Source organism: Polypterus senegalus, chromosome 6 (genome assembly GCF_016835505.1).
Source record: "Polypterus senegalus isolate Bchr_013 chromosome 6, ASM1683550v1, whole genome shotgun sequence".
Taxonomy (NCBI): domain Eukaryota; kingdom Metazoa; phylum Chordata; class Cladistia; order Polypteriformes; family Polypteridae; genus Polypterus; species Polypterus senegalus.
Genome location: NC_053159.1, coordinates 59,594,225 through 59,617,526, shown reverse-complemented (window position 1 = coordinate 59,617,526; position 23,302 = coordinate 59,594,225). Strand labels below are relative to the sequence as shown.

The 23,302-nt window shown below is 41.0% G+C and overlaps 1 protein-coding gene across 9 annotated transcripts in view; it reads left to right on the top strand.

Moving 5' to 3' along the window:
- Positions 1-23,302, top strand: part of plch2a (phospholipase C, eta 2a) — a 537,474-nt gene that overhangs the window by 313,279 nt on the left and 200,893 nt on the right. Inside the window, exon 1 of one of the 9 annotated variants that reach the window (XM_039756054.1) lies at positions 8,535-8,761. The exons of 5 other annotated variants lie outside the window; for them this stretch is intronic. In XM_039756054.1, the coding sequence (XP_039611988.1) occupies positions 8,620-8,761 (142 nt within the window). In that variant the 5' untranslated portion in view covers positions 8,535-8,619. Of the gene's footprint in view, positions 1-8,534; positions 8,762-16,711; positions 16,957-23,302 lie in introns of those variants that run through there. 3 more of the 9 variants (XM_039756053.1, XM_039756060.1, XM_039756061.1) reach the window with 3 other exon arrangements.

Here is a 23,302-nt window from a genome sequence, read left to right as displayed (position 1 = left end):
TTAGACAGGATATATTTTTATGGAGAGCAAAATATTATAAGTTGTTTAAGGTTTGAGTTGATTTATTCACGAATAATATTCCTGTCTGTTTTTACCATTCCTACCAAAGATATTTCTGTCGACTAAATAAAAATTCCTTCTATTTAAAATTTAAATAGAACTTGAACAAATACGATAGTTCATAATATCCACGCAGACTTGCACATAAGAGCGGGAGTCATCCGTTTTAACAAGCAGCGTATTGCACTGATACGAAATAGCTGTGTGTGTATATATGTAGATATGTATGTATATGTATATATATGTTTATATATGTGTGTGTGTATGTATGTATATATATATGTATTTGTGTGTATATATGTGTGTGTATGTATGTATGTGTGTATGTATATTGTCAGGGATGCCAGGGGCTATGACCCAGCCGGGACGCCAGGAGGGACCGGAAGAGGGTCAGAGCCCGGCCTGGACCACGTGGGGTTCGCCTTCCGGGTTGCTTTGGGAGCCACGGGTCAAGGGCTTGGAAGCTCTTCCCTGTAGGGGCCCGTGGCCACCGCCAGGAGGCGCCCCAATGCCTTGGGGATTTGTTTCCCCAGCACTCCTGCCACACCAGGAAGTGCTGGGGAAGACTTTGGGCGGTGCCCGGGAGCAGCGGGAGGACAGCCGACACTTCCGCCACGCTGGGGCGTGGCCAGAAGATTGCCGGGAACACCTGGGGCTCATCCGGGTCCTCCATAAAAGGGGCCGTCTCCCGTCATTCAGGGCTGGAGTCGGGTGGAAGGAGGACGAAGCAGTGGAGACGGCCCGAAGAAAGGCATTGTGGCCAGGACATTAACTGTTTGGGGTTTGTGCACGTGATTGAGGTCTTGGTGACCGATGAACTGGGGTCTTGGTGACCAATATAATTGTAAATATTGTGTAAATAAACGTGTGGTGGTGTCAAAACAACATGTCCGCCTGTCTGTGCCCGGGTACCGTTCACATCTGGCGTAGTCGGCAGGATGCTCCGCCTGTTTCAAGGCGGAGACCTGGTCAACAAAATATTGTTGTGGACGGCCCGGTGCAGCAGGGACCCCACCCACGCACGCGGTGCTGCGTGCACACAGCCCGCGGGTAAAGGAACCCACGGACCGCCAGGGGTCCGCAGGAGGGCCGTTATTCCCTGAAGCGCGGGCGGCGTGCATTGGAGGGGTGCAGCGGGCTCTCACGATCAGCGCCATTGCTGGAGGCGCCCGGGACGGCATGGCGTCCAGAGAGACCACGCCGAGGACGTTTCCTCGGTTTGGCGGACCTGGGAGGTGAGTTCCCTGCCTATCGGCAGCCGGCCCTTGGGGCGGGCGTGTGTTTTGTTTTCCAGGCAGGGACCTCCGGATCAGCGTCAGTGGCGGGCATGCTGGTTTGCGGGCTCCGGGGCGTGGCGGCAGCGCGGGGCTGCGAAGGAAGAGACGCTGCAGCTCGAAAGGTGCTGGCAACAGCAAGGCTGCCGGCAAGCACGCGCCGCCGCAGAAGGAGAGCCAAGATGGCCGCGGACCAGAAGTCCCTCCCCCTGACAGGCACGCGATTGGACGGTGTGTCTTGTGTGCCCGCCGATGACTGCAGAGAGGCGGGACCAAGGAATGTCCATCACGGGCAGGGGAGACCCGATTGGGCGGAGGAGAAGGCCCACAGGAAGTGGCGGCGTCGGAGGCCGACAGTCAGGTAGGCTCAGCGTCGGTTAACTTCCTGTCTTTGCCGGCTGCTTTGGCGGAGCTGGAGCGTCCCTTCAGCCCGCCGGGCAGCGTGTGTTACAGGTGCTATGTGCCCTCCGGGCTGAGGTGCTGGTACTGGAGAGGAAGGCGCCGCGGCGCTGAGAACGCTTTCAATCGACAACGGACGCGGCGCGACGCTGGAATCTCCAGCCGAGAGGTACGGCGGAGACGGTGAGTACAGCCGACTCCGTAAAGCATATGGGAGGGCTGCTGAAAAGGCTGTGATGACAATGATCAGTTCGAGTAAGCAGCCCTCCGACAGGAGTCGGCGCCGCTGGACTGTATGCTTGTGGCGAGGGGAGTCGAGAGGCGCGGAATGGACACGGGCTGCTAAGTGCCCGGGTCCTAGCGCCCGCCCGAGTCGGCTGCGGTCTTGCGCCGCACTATAGGGACGCAGAGCGGGACAGAGGCGCCTTTTATTCCATAAGGAGTCTCAAACCGTCATGGCGTCCCAGAGTGAAGGAGGAATAAGAGGCTGGGTGCGATTCCTCCGATATATTCGGACGCAGAGCGGAAAGGGGCTCGTGTTGATTAATACGGAGCCGCATATCGTCAAAGCGTCCGAAAGTAAAGGGAGGATTAAGAGGCTGGGGGGCGATTCCTCCAATAAGGTGAGCAGCGTTGCTGGGTGCACGCGTGCGGCTGGCTGCCCTCTGGGAGAGCAGAGGGAATCCCTGAGGCCGGCGAGAGAGAGGGCGGTGCCGGCGATTCCATCATCGAGAGGGACACGGAAGCCGCGGAGAGGGTGCCGATCAGGCAAGTGCCGGGTGCGGTTGAGGGGAACGCTGCCCGTGCGTGGCACGAGCTGGGTGCTTTGGCAGCGGTTCTGCCCCTGTGTTCTCTTTTGTAGGGACGGACCCCGGGCGAGTTGAAGGAGCCCCTTCGTGGCGGAACAGCCCTCTGATGTCGGGCCGTCTGCAGAATGATCTTTCTGTCGGTGCGCAGGTGCGCCCACAGCTGGAGGAGCCAACGGGGGAACGAGTGGCTCAGAACAAAGGCGTGGAGGTCCCGGAGGGTGCCTACGAGGAGGCCCGGGGTGCGGTAAAAGGGGAGCACAACCTGTGCGAGGCACAGGGATGCACCATGGGTTGGTGCGCAGATTGTGTCTCCGCCCCTGTCCCTGCTAGGAGTGCGGGGCCGACCCGGCTATCCTCGAGTGGGACCCGTTTCGGGGCTCTGCTGCCCTCGCGGGACGGGTCGCTCTTACCCACGAGTGGTCTTCGCTGGCTGGGGGGCACTGTCAGGGATGCCGGGGCTATGACCCGGCCGGGACGCCAGGAGGGACCGGAAGAGGGTCAGAGCCCGGCCTGGACCACGTGGGGTTCGCCTTCCGGGTTGCTTTGGGAGCCACGGGTCAAGGGCTTGGAAGCTCTTCCCTGTAGGGGCCCGTGGCCACCGCCAGGAGGCGCCCCAATGCCTTGGGGATTTGTTTCCCCAGCACTCCTGCCACACCAGGAAGTGCTGGGGAAGACTTGACGGTGCCCGGGAGCAGCCGGGAGGACAGCCGACACTTCCGCCACGCTGGGCGTGGCCAGAAGATTGCCGGGAACACCTGGGGCTCATCCGGGTCCTCCATAAAAGGGGCCGTCTCCCGTCATTCAGGGCTGGAGTCGGGTGGAAGGAGGACGAAGCAGTGGAGACGGCCCGAAGAAAGGCATTGTGGCCAGGACATTAACTGTTTGGGGTTTGTGCACGTGATTGAGGTCTTGGTGACCGATGAACTGGGGTCTTGGTGACCAATATAATTGTAAATATTGTGTAAATAAACGTGTGGTGGTGTCAAAACAACATGTCCGCCTGTCTGTGCCCGGGTACCGTTCACAATATGTATGTGTATATATGTAGATATATATATGTATGTATATATGTGTGTGCGTATATATGTGTATATGTATAGATATGTATATATATATGTTTATGTGCGTGTATATATGTGTGTGTATGTATTTATGTGTGTGTGTATATGTATGTGTATATATGTAGATATATATATGTGTATATGTGTAGATATATATATATATATATATGTTTATGTGTGTGTGTGTAAATATATATATATATATATATATATATGACAACAACACTCATCACTCACAACAGTGACAAAACAATTACATTGACAATCATGTTACGTTATTTTCAAAATGTTTCCTTTTCTTTTTCATTGCTTCTTTACCACACTACTTCTCCGCTGCGAAGCGCGGGTATTTTGCTAGTATATATATATATAGGAAAGACTATTACTTTCATTGAAACACAATCAGAGAGTCAAATTCTAATTTGAGGTTTGTGGGTCCTTAATGAAGTGAGAAACTGAATATCAACACGTTTCAATATCCTGAGAAGGACCTGTTTGGGCGGAATTCTCATCAGGCCTTGTTGAGAGGAATGTTATGAATAAATTCTTTCTTAAACTAAATTCTTTTCATGAACTGGGTCACAGAGGTTAGCTATGCTTCTTTAGAGTTCAGTTACTCGGTTCGGTCTTCACCTGGCCACACTCTACAGGGAGGTTGTACATTTTCCAAGTTAATTTTTTCCATGTACTCCATGTTTGAGTAATTAGTTGTCTTTAATTAAACCGGTATTAATGATTTAGAATGTGAACAGGATTGTGCTCTGTTACATAGTTGTAATCCATCTATTGTTGGTTCCCTACATTGTGCCCCATGCTGTTGGGATAGAAGAATGATGGCAATCTAGATAATGTAATAGCTAAGCAGGGTCAGAAAACTGAAGGATTGAGGAATGCAATTCAGTTCTTAAAATGAGCTTTCAGCTTTCTTACTTCCTTTTCCTAATGATGTTTTTAATAAACACATCTGTTTTGAGGGACTGACTTACCTCCTCATCCCTAAATCACTTTTCATCAAAGTGTCTAGTGAGTATCAATTGACTGGTCTGATTGACCACCTTGCAGCTTTCCTGGTGGGTACATTTTCCAGCTTCATTTAACAATAAATTAATCTAGGATTGCTCATGACAGAACCTGTTTTTTTTACAAAGCCAGTGTGTGCTTTGGGATCACCCTTCTGTGGCTCATATCTTTTTATAGGCATTTGAATTAATTTCTGTATTTTATTTAAACACAAAGCCTCCTTGGCAAAGCAGCTATAGCAAAGTGACAATGATAGTCCCCCTAAGTGATTAAATATCTCCAATTATGAAATGCAGTCACTTCAAAATCCACATACAGGGAACTATTATTTTATTATTAGATGCTAATATAAAAAATACATCAAATATGGGCATAAAAAATATAATTATGTCTTTGTGCTTAATTAATTAAATAATCTCCTAATCACTAGATTCACAATATTAATGATCACCTAACCACCAGATTCATAGATATTTCCATCCTGCATTATACTGTATTCTCAAGCCAGTTCAGAGACATGGGGAGGTTAGGGGCCCAGAGCCCATCCTGGCAGTACTGGGCATAAAATAGGAAAAAGCTTTTGACAGGACTTAAGTCAGTCACAAGGCCCACTTGCTCACACACCCTCATTCACACTCATACAGGGCCAGACTGGAGCCACCAATCATCCCATCTAGTATGTCTTTAGTAATGTGGATGTAGAGAATGTGCAAACTCCATAGAGGCAAGTGACCAAGGACAGGAGGAGACAGCCATTGCATGCCTCTGTTAGCGTCATAACTGTATGTTTTAAGAAACCTAAAATTACACACTTAAAAGACTGTGGCTCACTGACATACATAGCACTAATATGCTTATTAAATTGTTAGGAGTAATAATTATGACACCCACTGACAGAGGAATTGAAAATCTCTTAGGCCTATTCCGGTTTGGCTATTAAAGTAACATATCAGTGAATGATGCAGTTTCCCCAGCCCAACATACTATAAACAATTTATTATCTATAGCCCTGCCTTCAAAAATTCCTGTTCCCTATTAGCTGCAGAGAAAGACTTTGATTTGCATTTTGTTTACTGTGAGTACCACAAAATTATTTTAGATAATCAGATGAAGATTAGAGTTGCTCTATATTATTATAACATACTGTTCGAATAGATTACTGTATATTTATATTTTTGCTATACAACTTTTAAGAAAAGTTTATATCCGTATATCATGTTCCTTTGCGTTTTTCATGAAGGTTACTTAGTGGTCTATTGTAGCTATATTTATATCTATGTACAGCGCTCAGAACATGTACTTTACATTGAAATGAACTGTTACAGCAGCTCTTGCACAATCACTCCATGTCCTGACACTCTCATGTGCTGTTTTTCCACAATTTAATATTTTCACCATTACACACTTTGATTTTACACTTTTTCATGTTATACAATACTGTTTGAATTACATCTGGAATATTATTGTGCAAAGCTGCAGAGTGACCGTGGCACAGATACTGATGTACAACATGGAAAGAACATGGGAAAGTGCTGCCTTAATATCTTTATCTGATATTGTATACAGGGTTTTCCAACAAGAAGACCAAATTGTTGAAAACAGATAACTAAAACTTAAACATGTGGAGGACGCCCAGGAGGACAGGAGGAGGGCTTGCGCCTCCTCCAGACCACGAGGGGGCGACCGCCCTGGTTGTGTTGGGGGCCACGGGTAGAGGGCTTGGAAGCCCAACCCTGTAGGGGTCCGTGGTCATCGCCAGGGGGTGCCCCAATGCCTTGGGAGCCCTGGACTTCAGCACTTCCGCCACACCAGGAAGTGCTGGGGGGAAGAGGAGCAGGAACACCCGGAGGACTTCCGGCTACACAGTTGGTGCTTCCGCCACACGGGGATGTGTCGGCGGAGGCTCCTCAGGAAGCACCTGAAGCCCATCCGGGCGTGCATAAAAGGGGCCGCCTCCCGAGTCGGGTGGAAGTGGACGTAGCTCGAAGGGAAGGAAAGGAAAGGACAGGAGAGGAGAGAAGAGGAGAGGAGAGGAGAGGAGAGGAGAGGAGAGGAGAGGAGAGGAGAGGAGTGGAGTGGAGTGGAGTGGAGTGGAGTGGAGTGGAGGCGGTCTGGGGACTGAGCAAGGCATTGTATTGGCCAGGACTTGAAGGGGTGATTGGTGCTGTGGCACTGGGTTGTGCACTGTAAATAGAATTGAAAATAAAATGTGTGTGGTGAACCAACATGTCTGCCTGTCTGTGTCTGGGCTGTACCCCACACCATGCATTATGAAGGTATGGCTTTGCATTTCAGCCTGGGCTATGCTGTATTTGTGTCCCACCTATGCCTGTATAATCAAATGCAGTATCAACCTCATCATTAGATTTCTTGATGGCATCACTCCGATTGAAGAAAATGGGATCAACAATGCCATGAAAATAGCCTAATGTTGAATGTCACCAACTCAAAAGCACACACTGCACTTTAGGAGACATAAGACTCACATCTCTATCAGTCGAGGAAGGAATAATGTAAAGTAATAGTTATTTAAGGCTTTTGGGATTAGAAATATAGAATATGGCAAATTGAGTCAAGCCCACACTTACGCATACTGAAAATCGCAACAAGACAGTCCTCATTATATGATTAAATGTAGACAGAAAAGTATACTCTTGAATCTGTACAGCTGAACCAAATACAGTGATCATCACATAAGGCAGAAGAGTTCTCAAGAGACTTCTGAATCAGTTCTTGATTTGTTATCAGTGGCATTGAGGTTTTTGAAATGTTCCCATAATAAAACGCATTCCATAATTTTATACAATCCACACCTATTATTTTCTTTGACAGTATTTTATTATAGTCATAGTGTTAGATTTGTTACAGGAGTTCTGTAAAAAGATCAGATTCCTTTTTGATTTGTGATGCAAAATACTGCTGCCAAAATAATGTTTTGGATTGCATATCCATATAAAGTGTGACCATAACAGCAATGAAGGGTCTGCAAATAGATGGATGGACTGATTACTGTAATTAAATAAGTGAGTGGTCTTCCGCATAATGTGAAATAAACATTGTTATCAAAAAGTATACATGAAAATTACCACTACTACTATTACTACTATTGTTGTTTTGCACACTAACATGGAGGATAATTTCAGACAAAGTTAAATAAATAGCATGAATACAGCGTGCCTCTCCCTCTGATACATTGGCCAAGAGTCCCGTTTTTAGATAAAGGTGTGAACCCGTGTGAAAGGGTAGGTGTAGGTGATTTAGCAGTATTTTAGCGAAAAAAAATGATTACATTTTGAGGATACGATAGCATGCTTTGACTTGGATTCTGCAACATAAATATTGTGAGATTTGCTTTCATGGATGTTTTGATACAGTTTTCTGTTCTAAAATGTTGGTCACTTCCTGCTTCCATTGAAGGATGCATGATAAAATGAATTTTTTTTTTTTTTAAATCAGCCATCACTACAAATCACACAATTTTATTTTTTGAAAGGAAACAAAACTTACAGTAAGATGGAAAATGTTTAATTTTGTATACTTCCACTTTATTTATATTTGAAGAGTTTTGCCTTACTTTTCCTAATTACAAAGTCTTTGATCGGATCCTAAAAACTAATCTTACGTAACACATCTGCTTCTATATTTTGTAGAAATAAGGCACCCAGCCTGCTTCTATTATTACTATTTTATTATTATTCGTATTATTGTATCCTTATACAGTATGTATGTCATTTTTTTCATTTCATTTGGAAAACCCTTTTTGTGGAATCTGGTGCATTGTAAAACCAGCAATGGAAAATTACTCTGGTGGCCGAAAGAAAGTCCTTATGAATTGACAAATTTAAGAAATCATTCTAAAACAATTCAGCTAAAAGCGTAGTTAATACATACGTTTTAAAATTTTGCGACTTAAAGTCTATATGCGCGAAGCAATTTAGGAAATGATAAATCAAGTGAATCACGTTAACTCTCTATCCACGTCACCAGCGACCTGCTATGATACACCTTCACAACGGCGCACATGGGGTTCCGGAGGGGAAAAAGTTGCCAGTTATCGGACGCTGTAGAATTTTCTCGGTTTTCTTTCCACGGCGCAAGAAGTTGAGACTCTCCAGGAAAACCATTCTCACAGGTCACGGTAAAAGAAACAAACAAATCAACGTGTATATTTGTGCGCGCTGCCTATTAGTGAGTGCCCAGGTACTGCCGTCGTGCAAACTCCCGGAAACTCTTTCCTTATTCAGGGCTTAGCGCGCCGGCTGCCTTTGGTTCCTTGAAGGCAGTGATGTTTGCGACGAAATACCTGGAGCTCTCCGTCAGCGCGCTTTTCGAAGTGTGGATTCTCCGATGGAGAAAAAAGGAGACACTTAGCAGCCAAGAAAAAAGGACGCGAGAAGAATGTGCGCGGAGCTCGCCCCGCAGTCTGAGCAGTCTTAATTGGACAGAAGCGCTTTCAGGTTGCTAAACCCTGTCTCCTTTATTAATGGCTTTCAAAGCGAGTCCAGGGTTAACTGCCTTTGCTAGATAATTGCTGGGTAAAAAAATGATCAGTAGCAACTTGTGATACAGGGGGTTAAAACTATGCTTCTCTCTTATTCTGAGCTATTAACATGTAATCCACCTTTGTATTTTAAAAGATATTGGCAAAATTATTTTTTTTTATTTATTAATTTTGCAGATCGTCAAAGTAATCTACAGTCGGCAGTACTCACTTTTCAGCTGTTTTCCCTGAATTTCATCCTTTCTTGCACTTTACATGTATCATTAGTTTCACATTTTGAATAACACTTTATAATTTGTTTGCATATCTTTTGAGTTATTTCTTTTTAAGATTATTTGTACTAAGTCTCATAACGTCATATACTGTATAATATCGCACAAAGTTCAAAACGCGCAGGTTTTAAAAAATTATTTTGTATTTTTAATTAGCACTTGGCACAGTTATACGTGTTAGCCATTTAGCCTTAATGTTTTATATGCTGTTCATTATCCATACTTTAGCCAAAAGTCTTTTTGTGCTCATAATCATATTTACTGTCTATTTATTTCAGTCATCAACTAATGAAAATCTGTTTAATGAAGTAGAACATTACTTTTTTTTTTCAATTTTCATATAATATGCATACAGCTAAATAACAAATGCTCATGAACCTGCATTAATTCCAGTGCAGCAAGTGGAAGAAACAGTTCAGTTTTAAACAGCTTTTTTTTATTATGACAAGTGGCTTAGTACTTCATTCTGCATGGCACCAGCCCGGCTCTGTGCTCCTTTATGTTTCCTGCCTGTGATGTGCTTCCTTCTCATATGACGTGGCTATTCGTTAACTGCAGTTTGAAAGTGTAGATGTGTGCTGGAATTCATTCTTTGTTGTTCTGGTATCACTTTTCTAAAATTGCCTGTTGCTTTTTGAGGTACTGTAGTTAAACTCCAACTCCTTATATCCTGTGTCATGGACTAAGCAGGTTCAGAAAGTGAATGGATTTCCTTGGTGCATGTTAGGCAAATTAAAGGTTCCAAACTGGACTTATGTTCCTGTGTATGTGTGAGTGGGCCCTGCGATATACTGTACTAATGTTCTGTCCATGGTTGAACTGTGCCTTTCACCCAACCTGTTTTGCTGGGATAGGGCCCTGCAACCCTGAATTTAGATTAAGAATATTATACTACAAAAATGTTTGAATGACTGATAAATAATTATCGTGATTTTTATAAATCATTTATGAAAAGAATGTGTCCTCTTGTTTTATATAGTAACAATCCTCTGAAAATTGGTTAATCGTTTCATTAAGCAAGTGGTCTTGGGAGAACTGAAGAGAAATAAATGTAAATACACTGCCTGATTTTTCTTGTTTACTAGAAAGTGCTGGATGTTTTAATTCACCCCTTGTGAGACAATCAGAAGTGTGTTTTATTTATTTACATTTTGAATTGACTGGAATTGAAGCATGATATTTCTTTTTCCTTTCAACGGTTTCCAGACCCAAATAATGGTTTGGGTTGGGTTTACATACACTGTGCATATTTTATAGACTTAGGAATTATAAGTAGGGCAGATATGATGAGTTAAAGTAGACGAAAACCATTTTAGTGAATGCTTGATCAAGGTGCAGTCAGTGCAGATTGTAATTTAATAGGCTAGAGAAGACCCTGATTGTTGCTTCCTAACTCTCATCCAACTCATCTGGTATTCTAAGACAACCCTCCCCATCAAACATATACCAGGGTATAATGGAATTACTCTGCTGTAGATTTACTCATGTGGTTTAATACTGTGGTGTAATGTTGACATTAAATGCAAAAAACATGCTTTTTTATGTAAGCACCTTTTCTTGTATGACGATATTAAGGCTTCAATAGAGAGAAAATACAATCTGTAGACAGGCTCATTAACAAATGGTTTTGATTTGGACACAGATGAATTTGCTTGAGAAACACACAAATAGTATTTGATTGCAAATTTTTCAATCATAAAAAAATTACACAATCTATATAATGAACCAAAAATACATCTTTTATTTTCCAGATCGTTTGGCTTGTACTCTATTATCTGACTGTGCCTTTTACCGTAAGTTATACTGTTGTTGCCGTAGGATAGTATATTTCTTAAATTACAGCTCTTGCCTTTGTTTGGGTTAAAAGTTTAAGATGGATCTGATTGCCTAGGACTTTTGTTGTTCCTGAACCTACATCAAAGTCATTTTTCCAGAATGTTCAGTTAATGAGCTTTAAAGGTAATCTCAGACATCATAATGCAGGGGCTTCACGGAAAGAGATGCAAATGCCTCTGTTGGGAAGCGGGTGGGGCATAAATGACTGTTCCTTTACCATTCACAAAAATGCATGCAAAACCTTCCAATCTGGGGGAAAAATACTTACTTAGAAATTAAATGAACTCTTTTTGTACTGTCCCTAAAAATGTGAAATAGTGAGATTCTCTGAATACAGTTCCTGCTATATGATGTCAAAGATTAAGTTTAAAATGATTGGTTGTATAAAAATTACATAAATCTGAGGAGCTATCATCAAAAAAATATTACACATTTATGTAGAGTATATAGGCTGTTAGTGAGAGTGAGGAGAAGGATGCAAATGGTTTCTGAGAATGAGAAAGCTCAAAGAGTAAGAAGAATGTTAGTGTTTGTACAGTAAACCATGAAAATGGCAGGATTTTTCAGGTTTGCTTTTATGGTGGGGCTCTTCTTTTGCCTCTCTACTGATGAAACTAGGCCTCATTATTATTTGTTATTGCATTGTATGCAAAGGTTTTTTGTCAGGCTAAATAAATTCTTTCCTTTAGTCATTTATTGACAGATTTTTGCTTTTCTTTTTAATTTATGCTACCTTTGGGGTAGTATCCTTGAATTTATTCCATTTTTAACCTTTTTCTTGGACTGTTGAGGATGACTTGTCCTACACAACCTTGTCTTACTGTAGCCATATGCTTGAAGTAAGACACTTCTCTGTGTGTGACCGCATAGTTTATCACAGGTTAATAAAGTCTTTTGATAGATTTGAGTTATGTTTTTCACCAGATATCAAGAGACAAGTATATTCCAAGGGTCACATTGTACACTTCTCAGTTTGCCTGTTTAGGGTGGTTCAAAACAAAAATTAGTAGTTTCTGATTTTTGGACTACCCTGCAGTATTTGTAGAATAATCTTTTCTTTTTACTTGCATTAATGAAAGGTAGGAAAAGAACAATTTCCTTAGCTAAAATAAGATTTAACTATTCCAGCGCGTAGAACTTTACAATATCACATTCATGTTATTCTGATTCTTACATCCACATTTTACATAGTTAACAAAATATTTCCCAGTGATTATATTTCCCCTCAATGGGATCAGTCAACCTATAGCTGAGGTGACACAGACTGTCTAAGTAATTGTAATCCTTTTGCATCAGTGTCATCATGCCAGGTGCAGGTCTTAAAGCTGTGTAACGCATGGCTGTGTTCAGAAACCTTGGTGGTGGTCCAGAAACGCCTTAGGAAAATGCATTTAACTAGCCACTTAGATTATGGTGCATCAATATTATAGTTCTTTAATTCTGAATAACTTGAGTTGAACAGCCATGTTTTTAATGAGCTTCAGCATTCTATTGTAACTTACGCACAGTGTCTGATTTCCTGCCAGTTAGGCTGCAGCTGAGGAGCAGATGGCCAAGCTGGGATAAAAGACAAGGCCCTGTGTGGCAGGGCTGTCTAATCATCTTGATTCTGGTGTCTGCCGTGCTGCAGTAGTTCAGTCAGACATTTGGATGACTGATGCTGTCATTTAAACCTGATAGTTCAGTTTTTACACATCCTGACAAGGAAGTATGGATCATTATGTTCAGGGAAAGAGTCATTTATGCCACAGGTTGACTTTATCTATTATAGCAAGGGCTGGTCAAGTTGTGTTTGGGCACAGGTAAGGTTGTTTGTCAAGGCTGGCTTAGGATGCTACTTCTTTATGCCATTGACTTTTTTTTTAAACAAGCCGACAATGTAATGCATTTAAAAAGTTAACTTGCTTTAAATAAAAGTACTTTGAAGGTGACTGATTCAAACACATTGTAATACAGTGTACTGACAGTGCTGGCAGTGTGGTGTCGTGCTTAAGGCTTTGGACTTCAAGCCGTGAGGTTGTAGATGCCACTAACACTGTATGGCCATGAGCCAAGTCACTTGACCTGCCAGTGCTCCAATAGGAAAAGCAAAAGAAATGTAACCAATTGTATCATATTGTTGTAAGTCACCTTGAATAAAGGTGTCAGCCAAATAAGTACATGTAAAGTGAAATGAAAAACTACATTAACTTTGTTTCCATTACATAACAGCCTTTGTGGTTAACGTAGTGTGAAAGCGACACCAAAATGGCTGACTTCATAACCATTCTTTATTCATGTTTTATCAGTCTATTCTTATTTTATATATGTATGTCCTTTCTGCCTACTGCTAGTAATTTGCTTTATAATCAAATAAAGTATATAAAGTAAACCACAAGATGTGAGGAAAAATGTGGAAATCTTCCAATATACTGTATATCATAATAATGACACTAAACTAATTGCACAAAGAAGAGGATCAGCAACAAAGAGTTCATAAATAGCCCAGCATAGTGTGTCTTATTAGCATTCAAAGGAAATAGAATATACAGTAAGAATGGAAGGTCTGAAATAGTCGTCCCTTTGAAAGGCACTTTATGACAGGAATTTTTATTCTCAGTGACTCCATGAAATTTGGGGCGGGTGGGTGGCATTATACCAACAGATGTTAATGGAATGTGAATTCTGTTAACTCCAGCTCCAAACTCTAAAATTAATTTTGTAAATTATGTTGCTAATTTCAAATGGATGTGATATAAGGGGTCTCCTTTTGTTTTGTTAAGAGATGTTACATTTAAACTATATTCTTTAAAAATGTGAAATTTGTTGACCAAAGACCAGCACATTACACAAAATGCATAGAATGGAATAATTTAATGTGCTTCATTGTGATGATTCTTCATTAACACAGCATAACCATATTTTGAACATGCACTTATTTCAATGAATAACTCATCATAAACCATCACAGTCAGGATACTTGTACTAAGATTCACATGGGAGTTGACTGTATGTTCCTGTGTTTTTGATAATGTCCAGAATCATTGTGATCTAGCCCACAGCAGAACTTTGAATGAACTAGAAAGACCAATAAACTCCAGCAGCATGGCGAAGGCTGATTCCTTGGCCCTTGAAAGTGATGGTTATATGTGCAGCTGTTGTCATTTGCTGAAAGCAATGTGTTCTGTGTCATTTAAGCAGTAAGAAGGCAAATTCTGTGACTTTGTTTCTATTTGGACCACATTAAATTTGCCAGTGCCATTCACCCCAACCTCTGAACTTCCACCAACGAAAATGATCTGCTAGTTTCAGTAAAGCTGTGAAACTTGAAACTTAAGCCTGTTATGAGATGACAATGTGCTGGTTTTGAGCCAAATCATGCAAGATAAAGAGGCATTCTAGAGGAACCCTCAAATACTGCAATAATTTATGAATTCTTCTTATCAATCGCTATTCGTAATGACCTATTTTATGATCAGAAAGATCAGTTTCAGAGCGGCAAATAATTACTGAATTGTTATAGAATAGTTCGGGTAAACTGGGTGCTAGGGCACTAAGCCAACAGATGTTTATGTCCAATTTCTTTTTCTAGAAACCAGTGAGCCTCATCTGTGAAGTGACCAAAATGCAATGCTAGTGTCTAAAACTTTTCTAAAAGCAGAGCTAGTCCTTTCACAGCCCTTTGAGTGCTTTGTTTTCTGTGATAATATACCAAAGCAAAAACTAGCCCTGAATGGGATGCTGTTCCATAACTGTGTGTGGCTACACACTCGCTGATATGCATATGAGTAAGTTATTAATCTATGTATTTGAAATTGTTTGAGGGAGAAAAGATGACATCCAAAAAATGACTGTGCCAGTATTCAAACTGAGTTTTTTGCAACCATGAGCCAGCAGTGCTAATAAATGCTTCACCTTGCCATGACATTCTTATAGCATGTGGTTTCATATTTTGGGTGAATAATTGCTTGCTGTGCCTTACGTCTTTTAATGTCCAGTTACTGTTTTTCTTTTGTTTTTTTTTCTTGGTGATTTTCTGATTATTGCAGAAGATTTTCTGACACGTGAGTGAAGTTTACCTTGTGGTTTATCACTCTTTAGATCCTTCTATTTTATAATGTCTGAGGAACAAGCTCATCCTGGTAGTAAGTCCAAAACATCTTTGAGCATGCCCTCATTTTTGGTTTGGCAGTGACTTAATAAGTTCCAACAAAAAGGCAAGGAGACTTCTCATTGAAGTTAAAAGATTACCTGCTCTGTGTGTCTCCTTAGAAAATGAGAGGAGGCTGGGGAACGTGGTATCAGAAGGGCCAAAGAACTGAGTCAGAGTTCAGTAAGCATCCATGTTATATCAGCTGACCTATGATGCTATAAGTCTCCCAGACCAAAGAGTTTGCACTCCGTTCCATTTTGAAATTGTAAACTTAAAAGCAGTCCTTGTCTACAGTTTTCTAATTGAAGCCCTTTGAGCCCTGGGTGCTTTCATGCAGTGCAGGTTCTACATGCTCGGAGTAAGGCACGCCAGGAGCGGCAGCCGAGCACCAAGTGTCAGCAGTCGTTTTCTGTGCTGATTAAGTCTCCAGGGAAATGCATGCCACTGTACACACAACTGACTGTTTAGACCTGAGCAGTGTTTACTACCTGATGCTGCCTGGGCTGACAGACATATGGATTTGGGAACTGGGGAGGGATTAAAATCCAAACTAAAAAGTGCCCTTCATGATCACTGCAGCCACAGCCAGAGGAAGCTTCATTTGACTTCTAGGCATTTGGATCCCTCACAGCTCCCACTGGGGCCACTTCCGAGATGAAGAAGACTGCTTAATTACACCCGGCTATGTTTGAAATCAGTGACGTAGTGTGTGGTGCTTCTCCCTCCCTCATGCTTTTTTTTTTTTTCTTTCCCTTCTTTTCCCCCTGTTTCGATGGTGATACGCAATCCACAAATCCTTTATCTGGAGTAAGTCAGTAGCTCAGCCCTGGATTACAGATATGGGAGGATTTAAAACCAACTGACACGCTCGTTGACTGTATTTAGCATCTAATGTTTATTACAGTCAGCTGTTAGGATATCACAAGGCATATGCCCATAGGAAAATGGAGATCATGTTTTGGAAAAGAAGTAGCGAACGGCTCTGAAAAGGCTTTAGTTGTCAGCCAGTTTGGAATTTTATTCCTTTTCATTCCCAGTGAAGAATTTGTGCTGCCTTAACATGGAAATGAAAACAAAACGGACTCTTCATGTGAACTTGTGTCCTCTGTTAGGGCATTAATATAGGATGGAAAAATCAGTAGGGCATGGTGTCTTGTGGGAGCATAAGAAGACCCTGCTTGGAGATTCCTAATGTAATGTTTCTCAAAGTGAATGCGTCAGTCCAACAACTCATCCCTGATTTATTTCAAAACTGGCTTCTACTTCTGACCAGCACGACTGCCTGCTGCTTTAGATGAAATCCCTGTGTAGACCAGGGACGACGACTTTTTTTTTTTCCATTCCAAATTGCAGTTAATTCTCCGGGATGGAAGACAGTCTTTTTCCAGCATTCTGAAAGACTAGTGTTTATTCATTGACCTATTCGACATACCGGGTTAAGGCAACAATGGCAACTGTGGCATGTGGTGCGCCGGCTGTGTTTACCTCACCCGTTTTAAGGCAGAAGGTTTCTGTATCTCGCCTGGCTGAAGAATTCTTCTGGATTGGAGGAAGCATTATTGCTTCACCGAAGTGGAGAATGGGGCAAATTGGTGAGAGAGCCATGAAGTTCAATGGTTTGGTCTAGCACATTTCAGGAATAGGTTTGAGCTTAGCATTTTGTAAGACTACAGAACAGAAGACCATGCCAGTTATTTGTGTGTAAGACGTAGATGTACATGTGATGCATTGAAATAAAGTTTAATAAAAAAGTCTGTTACCCTTTAGCTTAACAAATGGTTGTTCAGCTAGTTAAATATGGTTAGAATGAAAGGCTGCAAGCAGTAGTACTTGAGTAGAACCTTTTTGATTATATTGCCCGTTTTGGTCATACCTCAACGGCGAATTAGTATACTTTTCATAGTCTCAAGTACCTTTATAGGATGCTTTATTATTATCCATTTGTTGAGTTGCATTCTTTTACTTCCAGATGGTGTTTTGTTCATAGAAGACTAATGTGGAGCATTTTGTTTCCCTCGCCACTATTAAGTTGCTTGTCAATATTAATGGTCTTTGCCTACAAATAAATTAAATTTTGGTCATAAAAGTTATACATTTAAGCTTCCAGGAACAATATATGGCTCTACAAGATATTTAGCAAGTGCTATAATATATGAGTACGAGTAACCTTATATACATTGGTTCCTGTAAAGACATTACCTCTTCTTAGAATTCATAGAAGAAATATTTTGCAGTTGACATATGAATCAGAAAAATACGTATACATTTGTGCAGACCTGTGATTTGTGCACTCAGATTTCAAATTCGAGAAGTTGTTTCTTCAGAAAGTTCTGCCATATGAGGTGCAAAATGTCTTGTGTAAAAAGGGGTAAAAAGGCCCCATTAGTTTACTTAAATTCAGCTTGACTATCTTTAGCAACATTTGTCCTGACTTGTTCTTGCATATTATTGTTCTTTCTTGATGGTGATGAGAAAGTGGCACAGCCAGTAAAATGAGAAACATCTCATCTTAAAGTAAATGGTAAAGGTTTAGTATCTGTACATACTGTTTGTTACATGTAACTGGTATTGGGAATAGTAAATATATAGAGTTTTTATATGACAAGAGGTTAGCTGTATGTTTTAAAACAAGCAAATCAGAGAGAGCTGTATTTCGTTCATTTCCTACTCTGTAGAGCACCTAGTCTTTCGAGAATGGACCAGTTGAACACAAGGTTTTAGTGCCTCGTTGGCTTTCGTGAAACTGGCATGCCAAGAATTCTGTACTGCGGTCATATCAAAATTAAATACATTTAGGTGTTGGAGGTTAGAGCAATATTTTAAATTTGATATAATGTAGCCTGCTCACTTAAAGGACATTACTTGAGATTCCTCTAATTGGACTGACAGAGGAGGATGTAAGTGTATATTTTGTTGCCTTTTTGAAAGCATGTGTGTTAGTGATTTGCTCTTTGTTTTTCATAGCCCTCGTGTTTAAGAATAAAATGCATTGGTTTATTGATTGATTCAAAGTTGCATTTCTCCCACCAGTTGTACTTTTAATACCTTTCTTGTTAGTATTAATCAAGTGATTTTTCACTGTTCTGTAGCATTTGTTTTATTACCAGCTAGAGAAATTCTGCAATTATCCGAAATTGTGATAAGATTGTAATGATTTTGAAAGTTTTACAAAACAATTATGCCTGTAACATTTAAATAATGTGTCGGAAGTTGAATAATATCTGTATGAAGCTGAAAATGTGAAAGGTGACTGAAGAAAGAAACCACCTGTTTGAAACAATTATTCCATCAGTACTAGTTAGTGTTATTATGAGGAGTATCAATAAAACTGAAACACAATCTCAAATATGAAGGATGAGGATTCAGCTAACTTGAGATTTTTGTATTTGTGTTGATTGGATGCAAATCTTTAAAAAATATTAAGGGAGATATCCACTTTTTTTAATAAATAGATTATTGCATGTGACAGCATGATGTAGAGGGTTCATCTCATACATTTCTCTCTCAAGATAATCCACTTGGGAATTGCCTTGCAGCTCGTATGGGATGAAGGTGGAATTTATTCAGTTATTTGGCAGAGACCCTAAGGCACTGACAGTTAAGCAGCTTTAAAGGATAAGTTAGTAGTTTTTCAAATCAAAGTTATTTCTTCACAATCATGGTATATATTAGTTTGCAACATAAAATTGCATTCAAAAGTGAAGCATATTTTACAAATTAAAAAAAAATAACTAGCATGCTCTTACATTTTATAACCGAGATAATGGGTAACATTTCCAAAAAAGCCCTAAATGTACTGAATCTATCCACTTTTAAGTAGCAAAGGTTTAGAAAATATGCCTTTCACCTTTCTGAGGTATGCGTGTGACAACAAAAGTGAACTGAGACTAATACATTTTATCACAGATTCTTAGTACTATTTTGTTACGGTAAAGATACTTTTCTTGCTCGATTCTCTGCTTGAATTGGCCATCGTAAGTGAAGTTATGACAACCCGTGGTGTGCTGTGAGCCACTTTTTCTGAGGATCTGATAACCAAAGAACTGATGACAACTCACTAATGCCAATCAATCCATAAGTACTCTGGAAGAACAAGCAAACTCATTGTAGAGCCTGGAGCTGTAAGGCAGGAATGATATCTCTGCACTACCACTCTGTCTACAGTATGCTAAAACATTTGTACTAAACTTGCTGAACTTCAACCTGATTAAACTTAGGTGAATTGACATTTCCAAATTGTTCTGTGTGTGTGTGCTCGTGTGTGTATGTGAGAGAGAGAAAGAGATTCTCCTTTGATGGACTGGCACCTTGTCCAGGTGGCGTTTTTACCTTGTGCCTGTTGCTTGCTGAGACTGTTTCCAGTTGCTCTACAACCCTTTCCTCAATAAGAGGGTTAAGATAATGGATGGATTATTATTATTGTGCCAATAGCAGAAAATATATTTAAAGATTAATAGATGGAAGATGTGTAAGACAACAACAACAACAACATCATCATAATTGTTATTATCATTAGAACATTATTATTATGCAGTTGTTGTTCCTGCCTTGCACCTATGATTTCAGGGATAGACTCCAGCAACACTACCCTGGATAAGTGGGTTAGAAACATGGATGAAATATTATTATTATTATTATTGTTCGGCATAGTGGCATGGTGATAGTGCTGCTGTCTTACAGTAAAGGAAAATAGGGTTTGAGTTCCTTGCGTAGAGTGTGCATGTTCTCCCCAGGTGAAAGAATATAAGCAATCATGTGACTTGTTTTCAGTTATTTTTGTCTAGTTGTCCACAGAACAGACACAGTTCTTCACATGTGGGCATCAACATCCAGTGTCAATGGTGCTAAGAAATGATTTTCCGAGGTGAATCTATGACTTGCTTCACTTTAGATTACAATTTTATGTGACAAACTAAAATATATATATATATTACACTATGTTTGTAAAGAATAACTTTGACTTGAAAAATACCGAACTTAAGCAAAAGACCCTCTTTTCACTTTATCAGCTTTGGTTTCTGACGACAAGCATATAAATGCGTTTTTGTTTCCCCCATTGTTTTGTTTTGTTATCCTATTGTTTCTAATGCCTATGATGTATAAGGGAGTAGTGTCCTTTTTGAGTCCTGGAATGACAGTGTGTAGCAGCACCTACTTATATTCTGAATTTGTGTAACTCTGTTGGATGTGGATTTAAGGATTTTTGTTGCGACAGTAATTTTGAATTGCGCTAGCTTTGGCCAAATTTTAGTCCACCTTTATGTTCCTGTTCAGATGCCTTGAAAGAACAAGTTTATATGCGTGTTTCTCAGGCATAGACCCTACAGACATACATACAGTTTCCATGGCAACAAGCCTGGACCCAATAAAGTTGAAGCAAAAGATTGTTAATCTATGCAGCCACACTTTACTCAGGAGAGTGACTTGCAAGTTCCCTGTTCATGGTAAATTCAGGCTTTGTTTTTTCCTAGCTTACTGGTAAAAATATGCAGAATGATATATATTACAGTATACTGACTGATGGCGGTGAGTGCTTAAGTCAGAATGTATGGAGATAACCTGCACTTAGCTAGTTAGACACTGCAGCATAGAAACAGCATTTTGATTTTTTTACCTTAGACTTTGTTATACTTCATTCTGTATAAGCTATGTGAATGATTGTTGTTCTGTTAACATCGGAACTCTGTTCAATACGGCTTGGGTGGTTTTCCCATATTATAAGAGAGCTTGTAGGTTAGAGTGAAGTAGTAATGATACCAGAAAAATCAGCAAAAGATGTGCTACCTCTTGTAAAGAGCAGTAGTGCATAACCTGTTTAAGTGAAGGTGTCTTCCAAAGGAAATGATTGGAAATGTATTTTTCTTAAATTTCTCTCTGCATTTAATGAAAAATTAGGTGAATGTATATGGAGTAGTGTCTTTTCAGCCTCTTACCCACTTCATGTGGGCTTTAAGTATACAGTATGTATTTGTGTGTAAATATGTATATACAGTATTGTAGATATACTGTGTATTCAGACCCCTTTACTTTTTTCACATTTTGTTATGATGCAGCCTAAAATCATTTATATTCATTTGTTTGTATTAAAAAGCTGAAATATCACATTAACACAAGTATTCAGGCCATTTGCTTTGACACTTCAATTTTGGCTCAAATACATCCCATTGTGTTGATTATCATTAAGATTTATTCTATACCTTGTTTGGCGTCTATGTGTGGTTGGTTCAGTTGATTGGGCTTGATCAGAAAAGGCACACACCTGTCTAAATATGTTCCCACATTGAAAAAAAATCAATTCATGAGGTTGAAGGAATTTTTTGCAAAGACAGGATTGTGTTGAGGTACAGATCTAGGGAAGGCTACAAAAAGTCTTGCAGCACTGAACGTTCCCAAGAGCACAATGGCCTTCATAATTCTTAAAGGAATGAAGTTTAGAAGAACCATGATCCTTTCTGGTGCTGGCTGCTCAACCAAACTAAGCAATTGTGAGAGAAGGGCCATGGTACAAGTGTACAAGAATGCAATAGTCACTTTGGATGAGCTCCAGAGAACCTGTATGGAGATGAGAGAAACATCCCTAGAAACAACTATCACTGCAACACTCTGCCAGACTGAGATTTATGACAAATGGGTCAGACAAGCCTTTCCTTAGTAAAAGACACATGGAAGCCCACTTGAAGTTTGCAAAAAGGCACCTAAAGGACTCTTGGACTGAGAAATGAGATTCCCTTGTCTGATGAAATCTACATGAGCATCTGTGTAATACTGTTCCAGTCATTAAGCATAGTGGTTGCAGCATTGTGCTGTAGGACTGTTTTTCAATTGCAGGGACTAAGAGACAAGGCAGGGTTTTTAGGAAAAGCTGAATGGAGCAAAGTATAAAGATATCTTTAATGAAAACCTGCTGCCGAGCACTCTGGACCTCAGACCTGGCCAAAAGTTCTCCTTTCAACAGGACAGACACTCCAAGCACAAAGCAAAGACCACACAAGTGTGGCTTAGGGATAACTCTGGGTATATCTGAGTTGCTCAGCCAGAGCTTGGACTTGAATCCAGTTGAACATCTTTGGAGTGTTGCTTGATGCGGAGAAGGAATGATTTTAAGGATTTAAGGACAAGGCTGTAACCTACCTAAATGTGAAGGGGCCAGAATACTTTCTAAATCCACTATGTATGTGTATATGTGTGTGTGTGTATAATATTACACACCGGTAGTCCCCAGGTTTCAGACATCCGACATATGAACGGTGCCTCAGCTGTGACGCTTGCGCCTCAGTAACTGCCGCTCCATCATCTTCGGCCTGGTGATGCTGCAAGCGGTGACCTGGTTGTGGCTGAACAGAGGCCGTTGAGGGGGAACGGGGTGGCGGGGGGTAGCATTGTAGTGTGCCTCGGATGGCTGCCTGTTGAATGGGGATGGTGGTGGGCGATTCACTACACACCTTTCGCTGCACCATGTTCGTTCTCGGCGGGCGGACGCTTCAGGCAGCATACTATAATGGAGGGAATGTGAGGTGGGCTGGTGATGAACTGCCCCTCGCCACCCCCATTCATTCTCAGTAGCAAGCCTGCTTGTACTGTTATGCACATAGCAGTAAGTTGTCTCTTGTCAGTACCTCAGACATGTTGATGACGGGTGCATTCCTGCTGTGATAGTGTGTATAGTGCTGTGTAGAAGAGCTCATCTTAACCTTTTGTCTTCACCCTTCAAGAATGTCTCAGAAACACAAATCTGATGCAAGTGCTGGTGATACAGTAAAGAAGAGAAAAACCATCACCATTGAAAATAAAGTAGAAATAATAAAAAGGTCAGAGAGAGGTGAAACTCTCATTCATTGGCAGAGCACTTGGTTATAGTTGGTCAACAATAGCATTTATTAAAATAATGTACCTGTTCCGACTTATATACAAGTTCAACTTAAGTACAAACCTACAGTT